This window comes from Myotis myotis, unplaced genomic scaffold (genome assembly GCF_014108235.1).
Source record: "Myotis myotis isolate mMyoMyo1 unplaced genomic scaffold, mMyoMyo1.p scaffold_m19_p_11, whole genome shotgun sequence".
NCBI classification, from domain to species: domain Eukaryota; kingdom Metazoa; phylum Chordata; class Mammalia; order Chiroptera; family Vespertilionidae; genus Myotis; species Myotis myotis.
The window spans coordinates 76,513,466-76,538,201 of NW_023416315.1; the positions used below are offsets into that span (position 1 = coordinate 76,513,466).

A 24,736-nucleotide genomic window follows, 5' to 3' on the forward strand; every position below is an offset into this window, starting at 1 on the left:
GGGATGGGGCAGTGGAGGCCAGTGCTTTCCCCTCCCCACTTCAGTTTTGGGTAGGGCTCTTAATTGAACCTAAAGACATCTCTCAACTTGGATAGTTGGGCCCTCAACAGCGCCTTAAGCCTTAAGTCTGTTATGGCTTTGCAGCATAGCAGCAAGAATGTTTAATATAGAATAAAAATTTCACCACCCCCCAAAAAAATAAAAGATTCTTGCATCCCCCACAAACCAATTCCTAGTCTAAAGTTAACCCATTACTTGTGCTGTTAATAATACTTGACTAATATGTAATTGGAAACCTAGATCCAAAAGACTGAAACTGAATCTCAACCCCAAAACAAAAACAGAATAAAAAGAGTAACTTGAAGCTAATGGCATGTAGTTCAGGTCAACACACATAGGAAGAGAAAGGGGAAGAGCAAAGTTGTTTAATAGAACACATTCAGTTGGGGCAGATGTTTATACAAAGTGTAGTAGAACATCAGGAAAAGCTACGCACGGATTCGCGTGTGCACCTCGGGGGCACCAGATCCCTCCATGGCACATCCAAGCTCAGGAAGCTCAGGGAGTGGGCCATTCTTGTCATCCTAGTTTTAGAAGTTCCACATCTAAGATGAGAGTGGCATTTGGTGGGATGATGACTGGTGCACAGTGGCACCATAGGTATAGTTTGGGGAGATAGTCAGTTTGGCTCTCTGATCCACACTTATCTGGGAAACCTCTTCTTCCCAGCCTTGGATCACCTCCTGATTGCCTCGCATAAACTTAAAGGGCTTGTTTCTGTCCTGGGAGGAATCAAATTTCTTTCCATCTTCAAGCATCCCTGTGTAGTGCACCACACAGGTCTGGCCACACTTGGGGAAGGCGCACCCATCTCTGTTTCCGGGGGGATGGTTTCCACCTGCACTCCCATGGTGGCAGCAGTGGGCAGGGGTTGGGGTGGGTGGGCAGTGCGCAATGGACTGCGTGGACTGAGAGCGGACCTGGTGATTGCTTGGCTTTGCCTTGTCTCCTGTTGTTGCAATATTAAATGAGATTATTTTCTTAATTTCTCTTTCTCAGAGTTCATTATTGGTGTATAAAAATGCCACCAATTTCTGAATATAAATTTTGTATCATGGTATTTTTCCAAATTCACTTATTAGATCTGATAATTTGGGGGTCTTTTATGTTCAATATCATATTATCTGTAAAGAGAGACAGTTTTACTTCCTCCTTTCCAATCTTGATACCTTTAATTTCTTCTAGTCTGATTGCTGTAGCTAGGACTTCCAGTTGTATATTGAATGAGAGTGGTGAAAAGTGGACATCCCTGTCTTGTATCTGATTTTAAGTTTTTGCCCATTGAGTATGATGCTGTCTGTGGTTTGGCAAACATTACCTTTATTATGTTGAGGTATGGTCCCTCTATTCACACTTTGCCATGAGTTTTTATCATAAACTAGGAGCCCAGTGCATGAAATCCCACGGCCTGCCCACCCACCTGCTGCCCTGCCTTGACACCCGGACCTCTCCACCCAGAGCTCCAGCATGCCTGGCCCAACCTCTTGACTCCTCTGGCCTTCTCTGGTTGCTTCAAGCCCCGCCCTTGGTCCCTCCAGTCGCCTCAGGCTGGTTCCGCCTTCTCCGGACGCCTCCCCGCTTCCGCCCTGTCTCCAGAGCAACACCCCACCGTCCATGTGTAGGCAGTCTCCTCCTTAGCGGTCGTTACTGTGACACTGTTAGGACCAATTAGCATTTACCTCTTTGTATATATAGATGAATGCTATATTTTATCAAATACTTTGTATGTATCTACTGATACAATCTTCTTATTTTTATCCTTCAATTTGTTTATGTGTTATATCATGTTTACTGATTTGTGAATATCATACCAACCTTGTATCCCCTGAATAAATCTCATTTGATCATAGTATGTGATCTTTTTATTTTTTTATTATTATATTTTTAATCTTTATTGTTGAGATTATTACAGATGTCCCTTTTTTTTTACTCCCATAGCTCCCCTCCACCCGGTTCTCACCCCACCCCAGGCCCTCGCCACCCCACTGTCCCCATCCATAGATACTGCATACATGCATATAAGATCTTTGTCCAATCTCTTCCCACACCCCCAAACCCCTTCCCCCTGAGAATTGTCAGTCTGCTCCATTTCCATGCCCCTGATTCTATTATATTCACCAGTTTATTCTGTTCAACACATTTTTTATTCATTTGATTTTTAGATTCACTTGTTGATAGATATGTATTTGTTGTTCATAATTTTTATCTTTACCTTTTTCTTCTTCTTCCTCTTAAAGAATACCCTTCAGTGTTTCATATAATGCTGGTTTGGTGGTGATGAACTCCTTTAGCTTTTTCTTGTCTGTGAAGCTCTTTATCTGACCTTCAATTTTGAATGATAGCTTTGCTGGATAAAGTAATCTTGGTTGTAGGTTCTTGGCATTCATCACTTTGAATATTTCTTGCCACTCCCTTCTGGCCTGCATAGTTTCTGTTGAGAAATCAGCTGACAGTTGTATAGGTACTCCCTTGTAGGTAACTGACTGTTTTTCTCTTACTGCTTTTAAGATTCTTTCTTTGTCTTTTGCCCTTGGCATTTTTAAAAAATATATTTTATTGATTTTTACAGAGAGGAAGGGAGAAGGATAGAGAGTTAGAAACATCGATGAGAGAAACATCAATCGGCTTCCTCCAGCACAGCCCCTACTGTGGATGTGCCCGCAACCAAGGTACATGCCCTTGACTGGAATCGAACCTGGGACCCTTCAGTCTGCAGGCTGACACTCTATCCACTGGGCCAAACTGGTCAGGGCTGCCCTTGGCATTTTAATTATGATGTGTCTTGGTGTGGTCCTCTTTGGATTCCTCTTGTTTGGGGTTCTCTGCGCTTCCTGGACTTGTAAGTCTATTTCTTTCACCAGGTAGAGGACGTTTTCTGTCATTATTTCTTCAAATAGGTTTTCAATATCTTGCTCTCTCTCTTCTTCTGGCACCTCCGTAATTAGATGTTGGTACACTTGAAGTTGTCCCAGAGGCTTCTTACACTATCTTGATATTTTTGGATTCTTTTTTCTTTTTGCTCTTCCGGTTGGGTGTTTTTTGCTTCCTCATATTTCAAATCTTTGACTTGATTCTTGGGATCCTCTAGTCTACTGTTGAACCTTGTATATTATTCTTTATTTAAGTCAGTGTATGCTTAATTCTCACTGGTCCTTTTCCTTTTTTTGGCATTCTCACTAAGATCCTTGAAGGTCTCACTAAGTTCCTCGGAGGTTTCTAGAAGATTCTTGAGTAACCTTATAACTGTGTTTTTGAACTCTATGTCCAGTAGTTTGCTTTCTTCCATTTCTTTCATTTGTGACATATTTCTTTGTCTCCACATTTTGGCTGTTTCCCTGTGTTTGTTTCTATGTATTGGGTAGCTGCTAAGTCTCTTTGTGTTGATAGAGTGGCCTTGTGCAGTAGGTGTCCTATAGGGCCTAGTGGCTCTGCCTCCCCAGTCACCTCAGGTGGATACTCTTGGTGCACCCCTTTATGGGCTGTGTGCACAGTTTTGTTGTAGTTGAGCCTTGATTGCTGTTGGTGTCACTGGGAGGAATTGACCTCCAGGTCAATTGGCTGTGGGGACCAGCTGTGACTACAGTGGGAGAGCTGGTGTGCAGGAGACACCTTTATGGAGCAGGACTTGCGTCAGTGGGGCTTTGGTGCTCACTGAGTCTGCCCTTTAAGTGTGTCATTTATGGATGTGAAGAGTTGTAATCTGGTATGGTCACAGACAGTCCAGACAAGGCCTAGTTCTGAAGCAAGGCAGGCTGGTGCTGGTGCCGGGTCTTGGGCCTTTTATTGATAGGTTTGGGGTTCCCTGATCCAGCTGCAGCTTGATAGACAGATTTGTAAAACAAATTTTTCCTGCGAAAGGAAAGACTATTCATATGCAAAATCCGCTGTGCACAGCTTGAGTGGGGTTATAAATTGGGTGGGGCCAGGATCTCAGGGAATCACCAGGGTCAAGCAAACAGAAATGGCTGCCAGTCAGCTTTGCTCCAGGGAGGTCCCAGCACAGGAACAATGGCGGCTGCAAGCACCTTCGTCGGGAAGAAAGCCGCCCCAAGTTCCTGCCCCAGTGCCAGACAGTCCAGTTTCTCCCTGTATGTGTCTAGGTCGCCCAGCACTGGAGCTCAGAGGAAGTGGGAGCTTGTAAATTCAGTTCATGGTGCCGGCCTTTTAAGTGGAATAGTTGGGTCTCCAGCAGCCTGTGTGTCACTCAGCCCCAATCCACCCTTGTTTTTATAGTCCTCAGTTCTTGCTGCCCATAGGGACTTCTTTCCCCAGCTCTGGGAATCCTGGACTGGGGGTCTGGTGTGGGGCTGGGATCCCTTGCTCCTCCAGGCAGCCCCTGCAGAGGTGATCTCCTTCCCGATTAAAAAAGCTGCACACCCGGGTGCCGGACCAGCCTGTTCCACACTCCGCACCTCCTATCAGTGTCAGGGTGCTTTCTTCTCTAGTTGTAGTACTTCCCATTCAGCCAGCTTTCCAGCGGTTCTGAATGATAGTTGTTCTGTATTTTAGTTGTACTTTTGATGTGGTTGTGGGAGGCAGCAAATACAGGCATTTACCTATGCTGCCATCTTGGTTCTCTTTTTTGTGGCTTTTAAAATTCAGCTTCCCAGGTAAAATGAGAGGTTGGAAGGTCACTGTGTGACAGGGCAGGTACTGAATCTTCCATTGCCCATCCTTAGAATGCTTGAACACAAGCTGAACTGCTCCTCGGTGGCATCTTTGCTGGAACTGCCCATGAAAATGGTCCTTGACATGCATTCAGTTGAGCAGCTTTCACTGCTTTTCTAGTTCCATCTGGCTGCTATGGATCAAATGATATTCTTGCGGGCTGGCTTGGACCCTCTGAAACTTTGCAGCACCAAAGTGGATGTGGAGATTCTGCAAAACACATCATGGGTCTTGAGATAAATTTCATTTGTAGGGGAAATCACATTTCTTTAGAAACAAATGAAAGTGTTTTTGCACTGCTTGGGGACAGCTGCCTGAAGCCAAGGATGGTAGCAGCCTCTGCTATAATCTTGATTGTTTCCTTCCTTCTACTTACTCCGGGCTTATTGTTCTTTTTCTAGTTCTTTTACATGTGGGGCTAGACTTTTTATTGGAGACTTTTCTTGCTTCTTGAGGTAGGCTTGTAATGCTATGAACTTCCTTCTCAGAACTGCTGTACTGTGTCTCATAGGCTTTGGGTTGTTGTGTTTTCATTTTTATTTGTCTCCAGGTAACTTTTTATTGCTTTCTTGATTTCATTGTTAATCCATTCATTGTTTAATATGTTATTTAGCCTTCATGTGTTTTTCAATTGTTTTCTTGCAGTTGATTTCTTGTTTTATACCATTGTGGTCAGAGAAGATGCTTGATCTGATTTTAATCTTCTTCGATATATTAAGACTGAATTTGTGTTTAACATGTGGTGTATCTTTCAGAATGTTCAGTGTGCACTTGAGAGGATTGTATATTCTGCTTTGGGATGAAGTGTTCAGTAAACATCAGTTAAATCCATCTTGTCCAGTGTCTTGTTTAAGGTCACTGTTGCCTCGTTGGTTTTTTTGTCTGGAAGAGCTCTCCATTAATGTCAGTGGAGTGTTAAAGTCCACTACTAGATTGTATTGCCGTTAGTCTCTTCCTTAATGTCTACCATGGTTTTCTTTATATATTAGGTGGTACAATGTTGCATTGATGGATTGATCCCTTTAGAATTATGTAGTGATCTTTATCTCTTGCTATGTAATTTTTTTTTTTAATATTAGAAGTTACATGCTCCAAGCCTGTAACTTCTTTTTTTTTATTAATTAAATCTTTATTGTTCAGATTATTACATTTGTTCCTCTTTTTTCCCCCAAAACTCCCCTCCACCCAGTTCCCACCCCACCCTCCTCCCTCACTCCCCACCACTTTCCTCATCCATAGGTGCACAATTTTTGTCCAGTCTCTTCCCACATCCCCTGCACCCTTTTCCCCCCGAGAATAGTCAGTCCATTCCCTTTCTATGCCCATGATTCTATTATAATCACCAATTCATTCTGTTCATCAGATTATTTATTCACTTGATTCTTAGATTCACTTGTTGATAGATGCATATTTGTTGTTCATAATTTGTATCTTTATCTTTTTCTTCCTCTTCCTCTTCTTAAAGGATACCTTTCAGCATTTCACATAATACTGGTTTGGTGGTGATGAACTCCTTTAGCTTTTCCTTATCCGTGAAGCTCTTTATCTGACCTTCAATTCTGAGTGATAGCTTTGCTGGATAAAGTAATCTTGGTTGTAGGTTCTTGGCATTCATCACTTTGAATATTTCTTGCCACTCCCTTCTGGCCTGCATAGTTTCTGTTGAGAAATCAGCTGACAGTTGTATGGGTACTCCCTTGTAGGTAACTGACTTTCTTTCTCTTGCTGCTTTTAGGATTCTCTCTTTGTCTTTTGCTCTTGGCATTTTAATTATGATGTGTCTTGGTGTGGCACCCCTATAATTCAGATGTTGGTACACTTGAAGCTGTCCAAGAGGCTCCTTACACTATCTTCGTATTTTTGGATTTTTTTTCATCTTGCTTTTCCAGTTGGGTGTGTTTTGCTTCTTCGTATTTCAAATCGTTGACTTGATTCTTGCAATCCTCTAGTCTGCTGTTGGGAGTCTGTATAATATTCTTTATTTCAGTCAGTGTATGCTTAATTTCTAGTTGGTCCTTTATCACAACCTCGAGGGTCTCATTAGATTTCTTTAAGGTCTCATTAAGTTTATCAGCAGCTTCTAGAAAATTCTTGAAAAACTTTAAAAGTGTGGTTTTGAACTCTGTATCCAGTAGTTTGCTTTCCTCCATTTCTGTCATTTGTGTCCTTTTTCTTTGTCTCCGCATTTTTTATGCTTCCCTGTGTTGATAAAGTGGTTTTCTGTGCTAAGTGTCCTCTAGGGCCCAGTGGTTCAGCCTCTCCAATTACCTGAGGAGGACACTCTTGGTGCACCCCATTTGGGCTATGCTCACAGTCTTGTTGTAATTAAGCCTTGATTGTTGTAGTTATCACTAGGAGGAATTGACCTCCAGGCCAATTGGCTGTGAGAATCAGCTGTGTCTACAGTGGGAGAACTTCTGTGCTGGAGACACCCCTCCGGGACAAGACTTGCTTCAATGGGGCTTTGGTGCTCCCTGAGACTGCCACCTGAGTGTGTCCTTTATGGTTCCACGGAGCTGAAAACTGGATGGTCCCACTCTGACCTCTGGGTACACTGGCCCCTGGATCTATAGGGAGGTGCTAATCTAGCCTCTGCCTGAGGCTATCCAGCAAAAGCCTCCCTACAGGGCATGGGCAGGGCAGGTCCCATGGGATCAACATGGCGGGGCTAGCAGTTATGGCTGCTCTCAGAGGCCCAGCTTCTCAGTGTCTTGGCAGTCACTGCAAGCCCCTCGGAGAGAAAGCTGCCCTTGAGTTCCGACCACTGCCAGACATTCCCGCTTCTCCCGTATGAGCCTGGGTCCCAGAGACTCGCCCGGAACTGGAACTCAGAGCCTGAGACTCCCGATTGAAAAAGACAACCGTGCCCTCAGCTGCCAGCCCACTCCGCACGCACCTCCGCACCTTTGTATTTTACTTCCACACTGCGCCTCCTCTGAGTCTCGGTATGCTTTTCTCTTTCCTTCTAGTTGTAGAATTTCCACTCAGCCAGCCTTCCTGTGGTTCTGGGTGATGTCCTTTCCGTCTTTTAGTCGTATTTTTGAGGTGGTTGTTCGAGGCAGCAAACTCCGGTGTTTACCTATGCCGCCATCTTGGTTTTCCGCCTGTAACTTCTTTTCGGCATTTTTTTTTTTAAATCTATTATGTCGGGCTGATCGTGGTGGGGATCGGGCTGGTTGACAGCCACAGTGTGCGTCATAGCGACCTGTGGAGCTCCCGGTCAATTGAACTCCCACCTGAGGGGACAATTTGCATTAGCCTTTTATTACATAGGATGGGTCATGTATTGTTATCCATTCATCTACCCTGTGTCTTTCATTTGGAGCATTTAATCCATTTACCTTTAAGGTTATTATTGATAGATACTTATTTATTGCCATTTTATTCTTTATACCTATGTTTCTGTCACTATTTCTTTTCTTTTTCTTCTTAAAGTAGGCCCTTTAACATTTCTTGATAGACTGATTTGGTGGTAATTAACTTTCAGTTTTATTAGTCATAGTTATGTACCTTTTTTCTCCTCATTTAAGAAGCTCCTTTAAAATTTCTTGTAATATTGGTTTGATGGTGATGAACTTTTTTAGCTTTTTCTTGTCTGGGGAACAGCCAGGTGCCCCAGAGCAAATATGCTGAGCTGCTGGCCATCATCAAAGAGCTGGGAAAGAAGATCCAATCCACGTATGCGGGCAGCAGGAGCACGATGGAGAGACTGAAACGAGGCATCATCCACAGGAGAGGGCTGGTTCGGGAGTGCTTGGCTGAGATGGAGCGGAACGCCAGGTCCTAGCCTCCGAGGCATCGCGAAAGGCTTTCCATCTTCTTCCAAGAAGTGACAGCTCATGCACCCCCCCCCCCCCACCTCCTTCAGATGAAACTTGGTTTCAAAATGGTAACAGCTTGGTTTCTCCTCCCCGTGCCCCTCCCGTGGTTCATCAGGCTCCGAACCTCCCGTCGCTGAGATGGAGAAGAGATTTTTGCAGTTATTAGGTTTCCATGTTAGGAACTACCCAGGGCGTTTTGTGTTATTTTTTTTTAAAGCATTGATTTACATAATGCATGTCAGATACCTATCACAGCAAACCGCATTTGGCCTCCCAGATACCGGTTTTTCTCTTCTGGATATATTTCTGTTACTCACATGGTTCTTTATGTTTCTCTTCTGAGCTGATCCAATTCTGAGGGTTTTGTTCCAGCAAGTCCCGAGGCAGCGCTTTAGTAGCCAGTTCTGTTTGCCACACAGTATAAATTCTGCTCAATGTACTTTTTTTTTGCTTAAGCATTTGCATGACTATTAGTACTTCGAAGTCAATCTTTAAAATGCACAAGTTATAAATACAGAAGAAAGTGCAACTTATTGGGACCCCTGAAATTTCCCCTAAGGATGTATGTAGATTTCAGTTCCACCTTTCCCATCAGTGGATCCAAACATCTGGAAGAAAGTGACTAATAGTGTTTGCATCTTTGTAAGTATTTATTACTTAATGTAATAAAGCTTATTTTCATTAATAAACAAAAAAAAGAAAATGAAAGATCATGCTGATGGTTAAGGGCACACAGTTCCCCATAGAATGGCTACATACTGTCCATTTCTATGAAGACATAGTTCTGGTAACTAATATCTATCTATGCTACCAACAGATTATAATAAACTAGAGGCCTGGTGCACAAAAATTTGTGCACTTGGGGGGGTCCCTCAGCCCAGCCTGTGCAGTGTGGGACCCCTCAGGGGATGGCCACCTGCTGGTTTAGGCCCACTCCCTGGGGGGATCAGGCCTAAGCTGGCAGTCAGACATCCCTCTGGCAGCTCGGGAGCCCTCAGGGGATGTCAGCGGAGAGCAGGTCTAAGCTGCAATTGGACATCCTTAGCGCTGCTGAGGAGGTGGAAGAGGCTCCTGCCACCACCGCTGTGCTGGCAGCCATCAGCCTGGCTGTGGCTGAGCAGAGCTCCCCCAGTGGGAGCACACTGACCACCAGCAGGCAGCTCCTGCATTGAGCATCTGCCCCCTGGTGGTCAGTGTGTGTCATAGTGACCAGTCATTCCCAGTCATTCTGCTGTTAGGGTCAATTTGCATATTACCCTTTTATTATATAGGATTGTGATCAGTGGGGGAAAAAAAACAATAAGGGGTGGGGGGTGACATCGGAATTACCCAAACACCCCCCAACCCCTTTACCTGCCCAGACACCTAGGGTCCCTTTACAGCTGGACTGATCCCAGTGCTGCCCAGTGGCCTGGACACCAGGCCTGACCGCCTCTGTGGTTTGGCCCAAACATCTGAAGTTCGCATTAGTTGCCAACTTAAGAAATTGGAGCATTCATGTAAAGTCAGGATTCCCCACTTCTCTTTCTAAGGTGGCCGATTGGGCTACCAACCAAGGGTGGTCAGTGTCACTTCAACCCTAAGAGGAACCCCCAGCTTGGGGTGTGGTGAGGAGGAAGCTATCCATGCAGATAGTTCAGTTGTGTCAACTCCCGCTGACTGTGGCACAGCCCAACAGTGTGGCTGCTCAACTGGGAGGCAGCACAGCCATGAAACAGTGTGGCTGTTAAACGAGGCCCCTCTCCAGCTTTCAGGGGGCTCCACCTGCCCCAACCCAGTGTACCCCACTCTGCCCTTAGCTGCCCGATGCACCCCACTCTGCCCCAGTGAGACAGCTTCAGTGTTTCAGCTCTAGCAGACAGAACACGTCCCAGCAGAAAGGGAAAGTATAGCCCCGGCCAGTGTGCTCAGTGGATAGAGCCCGAGGATTGAAGGGCCCGGAGTTCAATTCCTGGTCCGGGCACACGCCTGGGTTTTGGGCTTGATCCCCAGTGTGGGGCATGCAGTAGGTAGCCAATCAGTGTTTCTCTCTCATCATTGATGTTTCTATCTCCCTCCCTCTCTGAAATCAACCTATATTAATAAAAGGGTAGTATGCTAATTAGACCAAACAACTTCCTAACAACTTTCCAGACGTCCTTTCGGACAAAGCCATGGTGGCGGGGCCAAGGAAGAGGCAGTTAGGAGCGATCAGGCCAGCAGAGGAGAGCAGTTAGGGGGATCAGGCTGGCAGGGGAAAGCAGTTAGGGAGATCAGGCTGGTAGGAAGGTGAGCGGTTAGGAGCCAGCGGTCCCAGATTGCAAGGGGGATGTCCGATTGGAGAGGGTGCAGCCTGTGCTGAGGGGAACCTTCCCCACCCCACCTCTGCACAAATTTCATTCACTGGGCCACTATTATTAAATAAGAGTGGTGAAACTGGATGTCACTGTCTTGTTCAGGTTCTTAGGGGAAATGGTTTTGGTTTTTGCCCATTGAGTATGATGTTCGCTGTTGGTTTGTCACATATGGCCTTTATTATGTTGAGGTATGATCAATCTATTACAACTTTGCTGAGAGTTCTTGTTTTTTGCCAAAAATGGGTGTTGGATTTTGTCAAATGCTTTTTCTATATAATCATGTGCTTTTTGTCTTTGAATTTGTTTATGTGATGTATCACGTTTATTGATTTGCGAATATTGTACCAGCCTTGCATCCCTGGAATAAATCCCACTTGATCATGGTGTATAATCTTTTTAATATATTGCTGAATGCAATTTGCTAATATTTTGTTGAGGATTTTAGCATCTATGTTCATCAGGCATATTGGTCTGTAATTCTCTTTCTTTGTAATGTCTTAATTTTTGGAATTAGAATAACACTGGCCTCATAAAAAGAGCTTGGAAGTGTTCCTTCCTCTTGGATTTTTTGGAATAGTTTGAAGAGGATAGGTGTTAGTTCTTCTTTGAATGTTCAGTAAAACTTCCCTGTGAAGCCATCCGGATGAGGGCTTTTGTAGGCTGGGAGTTTTTTGTTGTTGTTTTTTTTTTACTGCTTCAATTTCTTCAGTTGTTATTGGGCTATTCAGGTTTTCTGTTTCTTTCTGATTCAGTTTTGGAAGATTGTACATTTCTAGGAATTTGTCCATTTCATACACATTGTTTAGCTTGTTGGCATATACTTGTTCATATTGGTTTTTTTATAATCCTTTGTATTTCTGTGGTGTCAGTGGTTACTTCACTACTTTGGTTTCTGATTTTATTTATTTGGGTCCTATCTCTGTTTCTTGATGAGTCTGGCTAAAGGTAGAGCTTTGAGCTGATCTTGAAACTATATATCGGACAAATGATTACCAATTTCTTCTCTAAATTTATTATTTTAGTTTGACCATAAAATGTTTATTACCATTAATTTCAAACTAGGCTGCAGGACACATATATCTTTAAATTTGCTTTCTAAAAATAATTTTGGAATTCCCTGTTTGGGCAAAGTAAAATGTAAGAATTCATTGGAAATTTCCCTCTTCTTCCCTCTCTTTCCTCTTTCTCTTTCTCACTGTCTTTGTTTAAGATACATTCATATTGCCCTAACCAATTTGGTTTAGTGGATAGAGCTATTCTGGTCCAGGGCACATGCCTGGGTTGTGGGCCCGGTCCGATGTGCAGGAGGCAGCCAGTCAATGATTCCCTCTCATCATTGATGTTTCTATCTCTCTCTTCCTCTCTGAAATCAATAAAAACTGTATATATTTAAAAAATACATTCACGCCCTGGCTGGCTTAGCTCAGTGGATAGAGTGTCAGCCTCCGGACTGAAGGGTCCCAGGTTCAATTCCGGCCGAGGGCACATGCCTGGGTTGTGGGCTCCATCCCCAGTAGGGGGTGTGCAGGAGGCAGCCAATCAATGATTCTCTCTCATCATTGATGTTTCTATCTCTCTTTCCTTCTCCCTTCCTCTCTGAAATCAATAAAGAAATATATTTAAAAAAATACATTCATATTTTTATAGGAAGTCTATATAAGAAATGGGTAAGAATATAGATTATTAATCACAGTGAGTTAGTCATTACAAATGCAATATATTAAAATCATTGTAAGGCTAATTATTAATTATTGAGTGTTCTGATGGAATGAACTTGAATACATTTCTTATTCTTTTGACTACATGTTTGATGTAGATCTCAGGAAGTTCTTAGTTCTTTTTGATAATGAAAAACTATTACCCTTTAAAATAGGACCGTGTTTTAAATCCTGATTAACTTAATAACTAAATGATAATAAAATCCTTAGAATATAGTTTTAACATTTTTTATGTGTGTATGCAGTTTGAATATGTATATTGTGTACAGGTTGACCTTAATATTTCTTGACTTTTTAGAGCTCAAATTATAAATTACTTCAAAAATACTTTGTTTAAAGGGTAAATACCATTTATTTTGAATACTGTAAAAACATAACAGGTTGTTATGAAAAATAAACTGGATTTTTCATTCTATTTTTGTTTAGTAACTTTATTTTAAAATACTTTAGTAAGCTTTTAAGGATATTCTGGAAAGTGAAATTTTCTCATAACCGAATGCTAAGTATGTTTTTGGTTCAACTTTGAAACGACCATACATTTAATATAGTGTATACCTGGTAGTCTAGCTTGATACATTTTTGTTTAATAAATATATGATTTAAAAGTTCTGGTACCAGGGTAGTGCCTCGCCTGGAACATAGTGAACTTACCAGGTTCCTGTCACTACTATAGCATTTACCACATTTTATTATGTCTTCTCCCCTTCCTGTGATGTTGGTGCTTGCTCATTAGCTTTATTATTCTTCACTAGAGGCCCGATGCATGAAATTCGTACAAGGGGCTTGGCCCCCCGCCGCTGCCTCTGCCTCAGCCCCTGCCCGCAGCAGCTTCATCTGGAAGGTCGTCCAGAAGGACATCCAGTCTAATTAGCATATTACACTTTTATTATTAGAGATAGTGTTTGAAATAAAGTATTTTTTCAGCAAACTTGTTGAAAGAGTAAAAAGTATATACAGTTGCATTGTTCAGTCTCTATTAAGTATAATGCACTTTACTAATCGCATGTTAATTTCAGTATCAGTATACTTGGAGAGTCTGGAGACTCCTTAGTGAAACCATTAAGTTGAAGTTGTCTGCCATCAGTTGAATAGGCTTACAGACAAAATTGAATCCTTCCTCAAAACTTCATAGGAGCAGATAGCAAGCCTTAAAACGCTATAAGAAATTGACAATATTTAAAGAGAATTTTGTTAAGTGTGAAAAACTAAAGATCTAAACAGCTGAAGGGTAACAGGTTGCTGTATATTTACAGTTGTCTTTGCATCTCATAGCTAGTAGAATAATTCTAAAGTAAATTGAGTTTCACATTATACAATTACATAGTAGTAGATGCCTTTGGTGCCTCACAGAATATACCCTTAGTCGTCAGTTGGGGTGGACAGACACTGTGAGCTCAGAGGCCCCAGCCCTGACAGAGTTTCACTTTAAATGTGTGTTGCTTTTTTTTCTACTTTCTGCAACACTGCTGGAGTCCACTGTGGATGGTCCCTTATTTAGGGCCTAAGTATAGACTAGAACAGCGGTTCTCAACCTGTGGGTCGCTACCCCTTTGGGGGTCGAACGACCCTTTCACAGGGGTCGCCTAAGTCCATCGGAAAACAAATATATAATTACTGTTTTTGTGATTAATCACTATGCTTTAATTATGTTCAATTTGTAACAATGAAAATACATCCTGTATATCAGATATTTACATTTCGATTCATAACAGTAGCAAAATTACAGTTATGAAGTAGCAACGAAAATAATTTTATGGTTGGAGGTCACCACAACATGAGGAACTGTATTAAAGGGTCGCGGCATTAGGAAGGTTGAGAACCACTGGACTAGAAGTACCAGTTGTTAAGCAGTTGTTAACACTTAGTTAATGGAAGATGGTGACTGATAGATAAATGTTCCAGCCTCGCATCCGGTAGGTGAACAATTCCAGAAGCCTTCTAGATGCTTCTCTGTTGCCCACAGCAGCAACCTCAATAATACACTCTGGTATTAGCATTTTTTCCTTTCTTGTCTTGTTCTTCCACTCCCTCACTCCTGTTTCCATATAAACTACTTGTACTTAGGTCTTTCTCTTAAATTGTACTTTCTATAGACTTTAAATTATTAAAGCCAGAAATAGTGTTATAAACCATCATAGATAGGTTTATTAAAATATCATTAATCAAAATATTTGTTTCAAAAACTTAACTTCCTATAGTTTTGTACTGACACTGGTATATAACTACATCTGAAAGATGTTGCAAAACTGAGGAGGACTTTGAGTATTTAGAAGAATTTTGTTTGCCTACTTGTTTTTAGTGGGAAATTATTACCAATCTGCTACTTAACAAATTGAGAGCCCTGTCACTACACAAATATTAGATTAGTGATTAATGAAAATTTTGTTGTGTAAGAACAATACCCCCCAAAGGGAAAACTTTTGGGTTTTAAATCAGTGTTCAGGCCAAGACTGAGACTGATGCTTACCTGACTGTGTATGTGAGGGTATGTTTGTACGCTACTATTTTTCTTGATTTGTTCAAATTAGAAGGCTATTAGTTTGGTTTTCAACTCAGTACTTTTTGAACTCTACGCTTAAAATAACCAATCATTTTTCAAATTTTGAATAGATAAGTGTTGTTATAGTTGAACTATACAATTTAAGTTTATTCTGTCACCAAACAATTGCCTACATTTGAACGTGAGGCAAGAGAACTTAAATCTTTATGTCTAAGGACATTGAATGAAGCCACCTTGATAATTTTTGTTCACTCTTTTGCTTGAGGAAGAAAATGTATATTCTTAGAAAAGTCAGATTTAGAAAATTATGTTAAGGTCATTTATTTAGCCATAGCTTTCTCATACCTCTCTTTATAAGAACTCACATTGATATTTCAGATTTCATATTAAGTGTGATGACTGATTTAATTTTTTTAAAAAGATAATTGCTGGAAATAATACAGTGCCCAGATAATGTACCCAGTTTATAATTTTTATTCAGAACATTTCATAAAGACTCCAAACTTGGGAGAGGCTTTCAAGGTAGTTTCTTTAGTAACATTTTTGCCCTAGGATTACAAAAGTACAGTATACCTAAAGCAAGTCCAAATGTATAAATAAAATTATTTAACTTGCTTGCTAACTTGTATGGCCCTCTCATCCATCACCCCCTTTTCAGGACAGGGAACTGATAAATATGTAGAGACCCAAAAGTATAATTAACTTAATTTAATTTTTTTTCCTTGTTTTTAGTGGGAGATTTTGATAAGATCTGGCGAGAACATTGCGAGGATGAGGAAACACTTTGTGAATATGCTGTTGCAATGAAAAATTTGGCAGATAATCATTGGGCGAAAAGTTGTGAAGGTGAAGGACGTATTGAATGGTGTTGTAGGTGAGTGTTTTTATGAACTAGCATGTTTGGTTTCTAATGTATTGTTGACATGCTCCAATTTAAATAATGCTATGCATAATTTATTATACCAAAATAAAGTGTTTGAAAACAGTTGATGTCTTTGAAACAACTTCTTGCCCTTTGTTTCACTTCCTCTAGATTTATTTCATTCATCTTTTTAAATCAAAATATTTTTCTTTAACATAACTTTAAATTTTCTGCTTCAGCTTTATAAAAGAATAGCTTTAAAAGTGCATTTAACATTAATATGATAAAATATGAAATTTAACATGATTCATCATTAATAAGTTATAGTATAGAAATTTCTTTAGATAAATATTCACAGTTGGATTCAAGTAAAAGTGAGTACTTTTCTATAATTTAAAATTTGAAGACATCTTAAAAGTTTTAAAATCCTGATTTTTTTGTGTGTGTGTGATTCAGGGTATTCCAACTTTTATATTGACTTTGGATAATGTTTATTTTCTCATAGTATAGATTCTAATGTTTAAAACATCAGAAAGTGCAATACTGATGATCAGCTCTCTCAAAAGTTGATAAAATTATAGGAATGAGTATGTATATTGACTGAATTTTAAAATGAATTCCTGCCGAAACCGGTTTGGCTCAGTGGATAGAGCGTCGGCCTGCGGACTGAAGGGTCCCAGGTTCGATTCCGGTCAGGGGCATGTACCTGGGTTGCGGGCACATCCCCAGCGGGGAGTGTGCAGGAGGCGGCTGATCAATGTTTCTCTCTCATCGATGTTTCTAACTCTCTATCTCTCTCCCTTCCTCTCTGTAAAAAATCAATAAAATATATTAAAAAAAAAATAAAAAAATAAAATAAAATGAATTCCTAGAAAACAAAACATTATCTTTCTACATGGACAATAAGTTTGTGATAACTTCAGGTTTGTATTTTATATGTAATTATTTTTTATTAAAAATTTCAATGTTAATCTCATTTAAAAATTATGTAATAGTGTCTTTCATTCATTCAACAAATGATCTAGAGAAAAAGATGTATTTAAATTAGTTATTTTATTTATTCATTTAATAAGTAATGTATAGTGTTTGTTGTCTGCTGTCTATTAGTCATATCATAGACACTGGGAGTACAACAATCAACCAAACAGGCAAAATCCTTGCTCTCATGGAGTTTATATGCTAGTGGGGATTAGAGGCAAGAAATAATACATAAATTAAATATGTAATAGGTCAGAGATGGTAAGTGCAATGAGAAAAATGAAGTAAGGAAAAATAAAATAGTTTTAAGTAGGGTAGACAAAGAAGGCCTCACTGAAATAATGTGTGTAAAAGACCTGAAGGAAGTGGGAGAACAAGCTCTAATAATTCCAAAGGCCTTGAGGCAGGAGCATGCTGGCATGTTTCAGAAACAGCAAGGAGACCACCAGGGTGGCTAGAGCAGAATGAGAGGGGGAAAATGGTAGAAAATAAGATACTGAACAGCTAGTTTTTGTAGGGGCTTGTGGACTGTTGTGAAGATACTGGCTTTTATTCTGCATGAGATGAGAGGTCATTGGATGTTTTAAGAAGAGGAGTGATAGGATTTTTTTAGCCTTTTGAAATATCATTAATTCTTAAGAATTAATTGCTCTGTTAAGGTAGACCTATAGGAAGGTCAGGGTGTAAGTAAGGAAACCAATTTGGAGGCTACTGTAATAATCAAGGCACAAAGTTATAGTGAAACAGTTTTTCTTGGAGGGTGAGGAAGTGAATGGATAGGACGGTGTAATTGGATTAATGCTCAAATGATTATAATGACTTAAGAGAGTGACAAGTGAGATGAAAGTGTATACATTGTGGTGGTATGACAATGTGTAAGGAGAAAGTTGAATGTGAGGTGGGTAAGGAGCAATGAATTAAATAGGTGGTACCCTTAATGAGTTCTGGAATCAAAGAACTGTGGAGTTGGGAAACTATAGGAAGGAATCAGAATAATAGGAAATAGGGTACTTGGAATTGAAATGGTTTTTTTGGGGGTGGTGTTTGGTTCTGAGAGAAAATGGTTATAAATCTGACTTTTCTAAGAATACACATTTTCTTCCTCAACCTAAGAAATACAAAATCAGGTGTATTGCTAAACTAAATATTTCCCTTCTAACACAGAAGAATAATGTGATCCAATCAGGAAATCAGCACCATCACTACTTGAGATCATTATTCTTGGCTTTTAGCAACACTGCTTTTATATTAGTACTGCAGCCCGGCAGGTGTGGCTCAGTGGTTGAGTGTCGACCTATGAACCAGGAGGTCACAGTTTGATTCTGTCAGGGCCCCTGTCTGGGTAGCGGGCATGCAGGAGGCAGCTGACTGACGATCGTCTTTTATCACTCATGTTTCTATCTCTTTCTCCCTCTCCCTTCCTCACTGAACTCAATAAGAATATATTAAAAAATAAATTAGTATTACAGTACATAAGGTAAGTTCTTAGACTTTATTTTTTAAATGGGCTTTGATATTCTTATAGGAGTACTTGTTTGTACCTTCTACTTGAATAATGAATCTGCCTCCCACTTCACTCTTCTTTTTCCTTAGATATATGTTTTTATCAATAGTTATTGTATCTACCTATGTTCTGAAAGAGGTTATTTTAAGGTCAAACTTCTAAAAAAGAACATTAATAAGCATTTAGCTTAAACTGTTGAAAAAGAACTGTAGGTGGCAAAATACGGTAAAAGATTTTACTATGGGAAGTTGTCCCAAGAGGAGTTTTATAACGTCTACTTTAAACTTAAAAGTAGGTTGGGAAAAGCCTTCAAAACAATATTGAAACTTGAATTCTCTGTAGTTAGTTATAACTTGCATTATTTATACTTCCTTTCTCTGTTGACAGTTCTCAGGCAGCAATGTCACTTTGAAAGCTAAAATGGGCTTTAAAAAAGGGTGTAACAAGTTTGTTTCCAGTTAGTTGTACTTAAAACTTTATTGGAATTTAGCATGTGAGTTAAGTATTACTGACATTACCCTGCTAAGATTTTGTTGACCGGTTAGCTTGAAGAATTCTACATAAGATTTCTTTAAAAAAATAATAACATTTTATTTGTAATATGAAGTATTAAATACTAGGCACTAAATACAATATAGGGGGTAGGGGAGGCTGGGGGAAGGTCAATTGGAAAAAAAAGGAAAAATAAACAAACAAAATAAATACAATATAAAGTTATAGTTGTACCTTTAACTTTAAAAATTTGCCTTTTGTAACTCTTAACACAGAGAGAAACATACACTATTTCCTGGGCCATTTGAAAGTAAACAGCAGGTAACATTTCAACCTAACACATTTCCTAAGAATAAGGACATTCTTCTACAAAACCATAATACTATAATCACATTAAGAACAAAAGTAATTTCCTAAAATACCTATTTCATAAATTTAGATTTTTCTCATTGTCCCCAAAATGTACTTCATAATTTGTTTTTCTAAATCCAGTCAGGACTCCTGCATTGCATTTGATGATTACGTTTCTTCAGCTTTAATGTTTTTGTTTTCCATTAACATTAAGTTTTTAGAGAAATGTTAGTTGATTTGTAAAATAGCTTATAGTCTGTAGTTTATAATTGTTGGTTCAAGGTGGTAAATAGCATTGTTCAAATATTCTATATTTCCTCACTAATTTTTTTTTTTTGGCTTTTCTTTCTTTTAATTACCAAGAGATGTTTTCAATATACTATTTTTCTCAATTTTTCTGTGATAATTATTTGGCTCTTTAGAGATTTCATTTTTCTATTGAAGTTCTCCATATTTTTCTATTTAGTTAATATTTTTCTCTATTAAAAAATTAAAGCAGTTATTTTACAGTCTTTGTCATCCTATTCCAACATATAGTTTACCTGTGGGTCTGTTTCTTTTGGCTGTTTTTTCTATTATGTTTATCTGCTTAACTTATTACTGGTAATTAAAAAAAATACATATACTAGCATTGTATTTAGAAGAGACTGGTGTAAATATTATTTTTCCCAGAGAAGGCATGCTTTTTTCTGACAGGCAGCCAGGATGAGAAACAGAACAGTTTGATCCCATCAGATGTTAAGCTGGATTGAAGGTAGGTTACCTCTTTAGCTAGTTTGTTCACCTCTGGCATCAAATGCTTTGAGGACGAGTCCTGTTCTATGTATATTAAAAGTGCCATCCTCTAGTGCAGTGATGGCGAACCTTTTGAGCTCCGCGTGTCAGCATTTTGAAAAACCCTAACTTAACTCTGGTGCCGTGTCACATATAGAAATTTTTTGATATTTGCTACCATAGTAAAACAAAGATTTGTATTTTTGATACTTATTTTATACTAGAGGCTTGGTACACAAAAATTTGTGCTCTCAAGGGGGTACCTCAGCCCGGCCTGTGCCCTCTCGCAGTCTGGGACCCCTTGGGGGATGACCACCTGCTGGCTTAGACCCGCTCCCCGAGGGATTGGGCCTAAGCTGGCAGTCAGACATCCCTCTGGCAGCCCGGGAGCCCTCAGGGGATGCCCACTTGCCAGCAGGGAGCAGGCCTAAGCTGCAGTTGGACATCCTTAGCACTGCTAAGGAGGCAGGAGAGGCTCCCACCACCACTGCTGTGCTGGCAGGCATCAGCCTGGCTTGTGGCTGAGCAGAGCTCCCCCTGTGGGAGCACACTGACCACCAGGGGACATCTCCTACATTGAGCGTCTGCCCCCTGGTGGTCAGTGTGTGTCATAGTGACCAGTCATTCCCAGTCATTCTGCTGTTAGGGTCAATTTTTATATTACCCTTTTATTATATAGGATATTTAAATGCCATTTAACAAAGAAAAATCAACCAAAAAAATGAGTTCACATGTCACCTCTGACACGCATGTCATAGGTTCGTCATCACTGCTCTAGTAGGACTCTGACCAAGGAAGAATGCAGACAATTTTCTCTACTTTTTAGTTCCACTCCAAGACTCCAGTGCTATTCTCCTGCCTTTATGTACTCAAAAAGCTATGGAGGTAAGCAGGAGAATGGCGAGAACAATCTCTGCATTTGGTCTTCTTTTTTTTTTTTTTTTGAATATATTTTATTTATTTTTTACAGAGAGGAAGGGAGAGGGATAGAGAGTTAGAAACATCAATACGAGAGAAACATTAATCAGCTGCCTCCTGCACACCCCCTACTGGGGAAGTGCCCACAACCAAGGTACGTGCCCCCGACTGGAATCGAACCCGGGACCCTTGAGTCCACAGACTGACGCTCTATCCACTGAGCCAAACCAGTTAGGGCTGCATTTGGTCTTCTTAAGGATTCTGTCACATCATTTTAAGCAGCCATTAAAAGCTCGGCTGTTTTCTGTTTAATACAACAGAGTATCGCTCCCATGGTGCTGGGAGCCGGTCCATCCTTACTGTTTCAAGGGACCTGGCATATATGGCATACTGTTCTTAATATGTTTGCTCACCTTCTTGGCACTATGTGTTTTAACCAAGGTCTCTGAGAAAGGTTGTTTCCCCAGGTAGGGATTTTCCCCTGAAGTTAGGGAGGGAATAAAACCTCTTAACTAGTGCCAGGTGGGTAATTAATCACTTTAACTACGAACAATCATGCTTAAGCTACATAATCTTTACTCCCTGGAATGGAGATAAGAAACGCCCTAACCTTTGTAATAGAGATTGATAGGATTGAATCAACTGGTATAAATACAGATGTAATAAGACAGTAAGACACAGAACTTAGAATACGGAACCAAGAGAGACAGAACCTAGGCACAGAACCTACACAGAACGTTCTCTAGAGACAGAAGAACTTCGCTGGAGAGAACATGGCAAAAGATCCTGGACTGAACCTGACTACAGAAATTGGCAAGAGAACCTGACTGGAACCTGGCTACAGAACCTGGCTGGAGAGCCTAGAAAGAGAACATGGACACAGAACCTGGCTAGAGATCCTGGCTAGGCTGCTGATCAACTGAATGCTGTCTCCGTGTCATTCCTTCTTCGCCAACTCCGTCCACACCTTTGGGGAACCCCTGGACCCGCTGGGGTTGGACCCCGGCACCATGGAATGCTTGATCCTCTGCCGCCCATGCACAAATGCCCAAGTGCCTGTGATCCCTTCCCATCTAGGAAAGGCTTGTGTCCCTGAATTTAGTTCCCTTAGGCCTCTTTGCATCCTCAGTTCTCTCAATTTCTTTTTAATGTATTGCTTTTTAGATCATATATATATATTGATTTCAGAGAGGAAGGGAGAGGGAGAGAGAGAGAAACACCAATGATGAGAATCATTGATGGGCTACCTACTGCATGGCCCTACTGGGGATCAAGCCCACAAGCCCAGTATGTGCCCTGACTCAGAATTGAACAGTGACTTCCTGGTTCATGCATCAACACTCAATCATTGAGCCACAAGGACCAGGCTAGATTGTATAGTTTCTTTTTCTACTTACAGCACAACTAGGTGTTTTTTGTGATTATATCCTTATCCAAAACTTGCTTTATGTCCTATGTTTTGAATTTGTTTGTTTTCTCATGGTGCCATTTATTTTCATCTTTATTTCGTGAAAAAACTGAAAGTTGGGTCTAAACCAGGGGTGGGCAAACTTTTTGACTCGAGGGCCACAATGGGTTCTTAAACTGGACTGGAGGGCCGGAACAAAAGCATGGATGTAGTGTTTGTGTGAGCTAATATAAATTCAAAGTAAACATCATTACATAAAAGGGTACGGTCTTTCTTTTTTTTTTAGTTTTATTCATTTCAAATGGGCTGGATCCGGCCCGCGGGCCGTAGTGTGCCCACGGCTGGTCTAAACGGTTGATTCAGGTCACATGTTTTTGCCAAAAAAAACCTATTAGGTGAAACTGCATAATTCATATTGCATTACATTAGCAGGTTCTTATTGTCACATAGAGGCCCAGTGCACGAATTTGTGCACCAGTGGGGTCCCTCGGCCTGGCATGCGGGATTGGGCCGAAATCAGCTCTCCGACAACCCCCGAGGAGTCCTGGATTGCCACACAGCGCAGGCCAGGCTGAGGGACCCCTCTGGTGCAGGATCAGGGCCGGGGAGAGATGCGGGAGGTTTGCCAGCTGGAGAGGGACTGTGGTAGGCTCCAGGGCATTTCTGGCCCATCTCGCTTAGTCCTGATTGGCTGGACCCCAGCAGCAAGCTAACCTACAGGTCAGAGCATCTGCCCCCTGGTGGTCAGTGCACGTCATAGTGACTGGTTGACTAGTTGACTGTCTTTCCCCTGGTGGTCAGTGCACATAAAAGCAACTGGTTGACCAGTCGACTGTCCACTAGTGGTCAGTGCACATCATAGCGAGTGTTTGAGCGGCCTTAGCATATCATTAGCATATTACACTTTGATTGGTTGAACAGCCGACCACTTAGCATATTAGGCTCTTATTATATAGGATTATTTCACCACTAGAGATGCTAAATTTTGCCATTTGGTTAATATGGTATCTATTACTGGGTCCTTCCATTGTAAAATTATCTGGGGTTTTTTTGCAATTAGCAAGTAAAATGTTGGCTTATGGATCAGTCCTGTCTCCCAACAATCTTTCAATTAACAGGTATACTTCATTTATTAAGTCAATTATTTTATTTGGGACTGTAAAATGATTTTTAAAATTTGTTAAATTTTTAAATATTGTTCTTTGCATTTTAATGTATGAACAAAGAATAATAACATGTTCTCCAGAAAGGCTGGGTAAAAAATAAACATACATACATGTAAATCTTTCTGTTTAATTACCAATTTTCACAAGGAGTGATATAATAATTCCAATTATGACAAGTTTTGTGTTTTTTTAATTTTTGTAATATCACTGTATCCTCTTGGATTGTTATTTCAACTTTTTTCCATCAGTCTTTGGTGTTTTTTTAGTTTTGTTTTTGTTTTTCCTGTTCAAATTATTCCATATTTAGTCAGTGGGTGCCCTTCAAAGCTGACTTCTATGTTCTGACATCACCTTTGAGCACTTTCTTATATTTAGTACAAGTTGAGCCTTTAGTTTTCCTGGGCAAGATCTAGTATTAAACTGTTTATTCAAGGAGCCCTAGTTTCTTTTAGTGAGAAATGGCATTTATAAATCAAGATCTAAGCACTAGATATCCTGCTGTGGTGTCTTTCCTTCTAGAATTTTTCAGTGAAAAGCATTAGAAAAAATATATAGTCAAACTCGTAATTGATATTTTCTGTTCAAATGTAATATTACAGGATTTTTGCCTAATATCATATTCTTCTGTTACATTGAAGGACTTAATTCTGAATAACATTAACACATTTGCTTTGTCCTATGGTTCACATAAAATGGTTTCAAAATTACTGTACCAATTTTATTGTCTTTAGAACATATCCACTAAGGGTCATAATCTCTCTAAAAATTACAACAATTCTTTTGTGTGTGGTTATGTTACCAGTTGACTACACAATTGGTTTCATTTTACTTTCAGTTTTATGGGTTTTCCCCCTAATTTTCTGTAAATTTGGGGGACTATAAAACATTTACATGGTTCAAAAGTCAAAAGTTTATTTAAAAAAAAGTATACTCAGAAAAGGCTTCCTTCTATTTTCCTTGTTTCTTGTTTGTCCTATCAGTGTTTCTTTTTGTAGAAATAAGCAAATTCACACACATATGCATGTACATACACATACACATACTCACCCTTTCTTATTTATACTGTTTTGTGTCTTTCTTTTTTACTTAATAATACTAGAGGCCTGGTGCACGAAATTTGTGCCGGGGGTGGGGGTGGTGGAGTACCTCAGCCCGGCCGGTACCCTCTCCAATCCAGGAC

General features: G+C 40.3%; 1 protein-coding gene and 1 pseudogene across 3 annotated transcripts in view; one reads left to right on the forward strand and one right to left on the reverse strand.

Annotated features, from left to right (window-relative positions):
• Nucleotides 1-24,736, forward strand: part of BMT2 (base methyltransferase of 25S rRNA 2 homolog) — a 123,803-nt gene that overhangs the window by 17,445 nt on the left and 81,622 nt on the right. For 2 of the 3 annotated variants that reach the window (XM_036328928.1, XM_036328929.1), the window contains exon 2: nt 15,836-15,977. In XM_036328928.1, the coding sequence (XP_036184821.1) occupies nt 15,836-15,977 (142 nt within the window). Of the gene's footprint in view, nt 1-8,265; nt 8,509-15,835; nt 15,978-24,736 lie in introns of those variants that run through there. The other variant, XM_036328930.1, reaches the window with a different exon arrangement.
• LOC118666542 lies at nt 580-910 on the reverse strand (annotated as a pseudogene).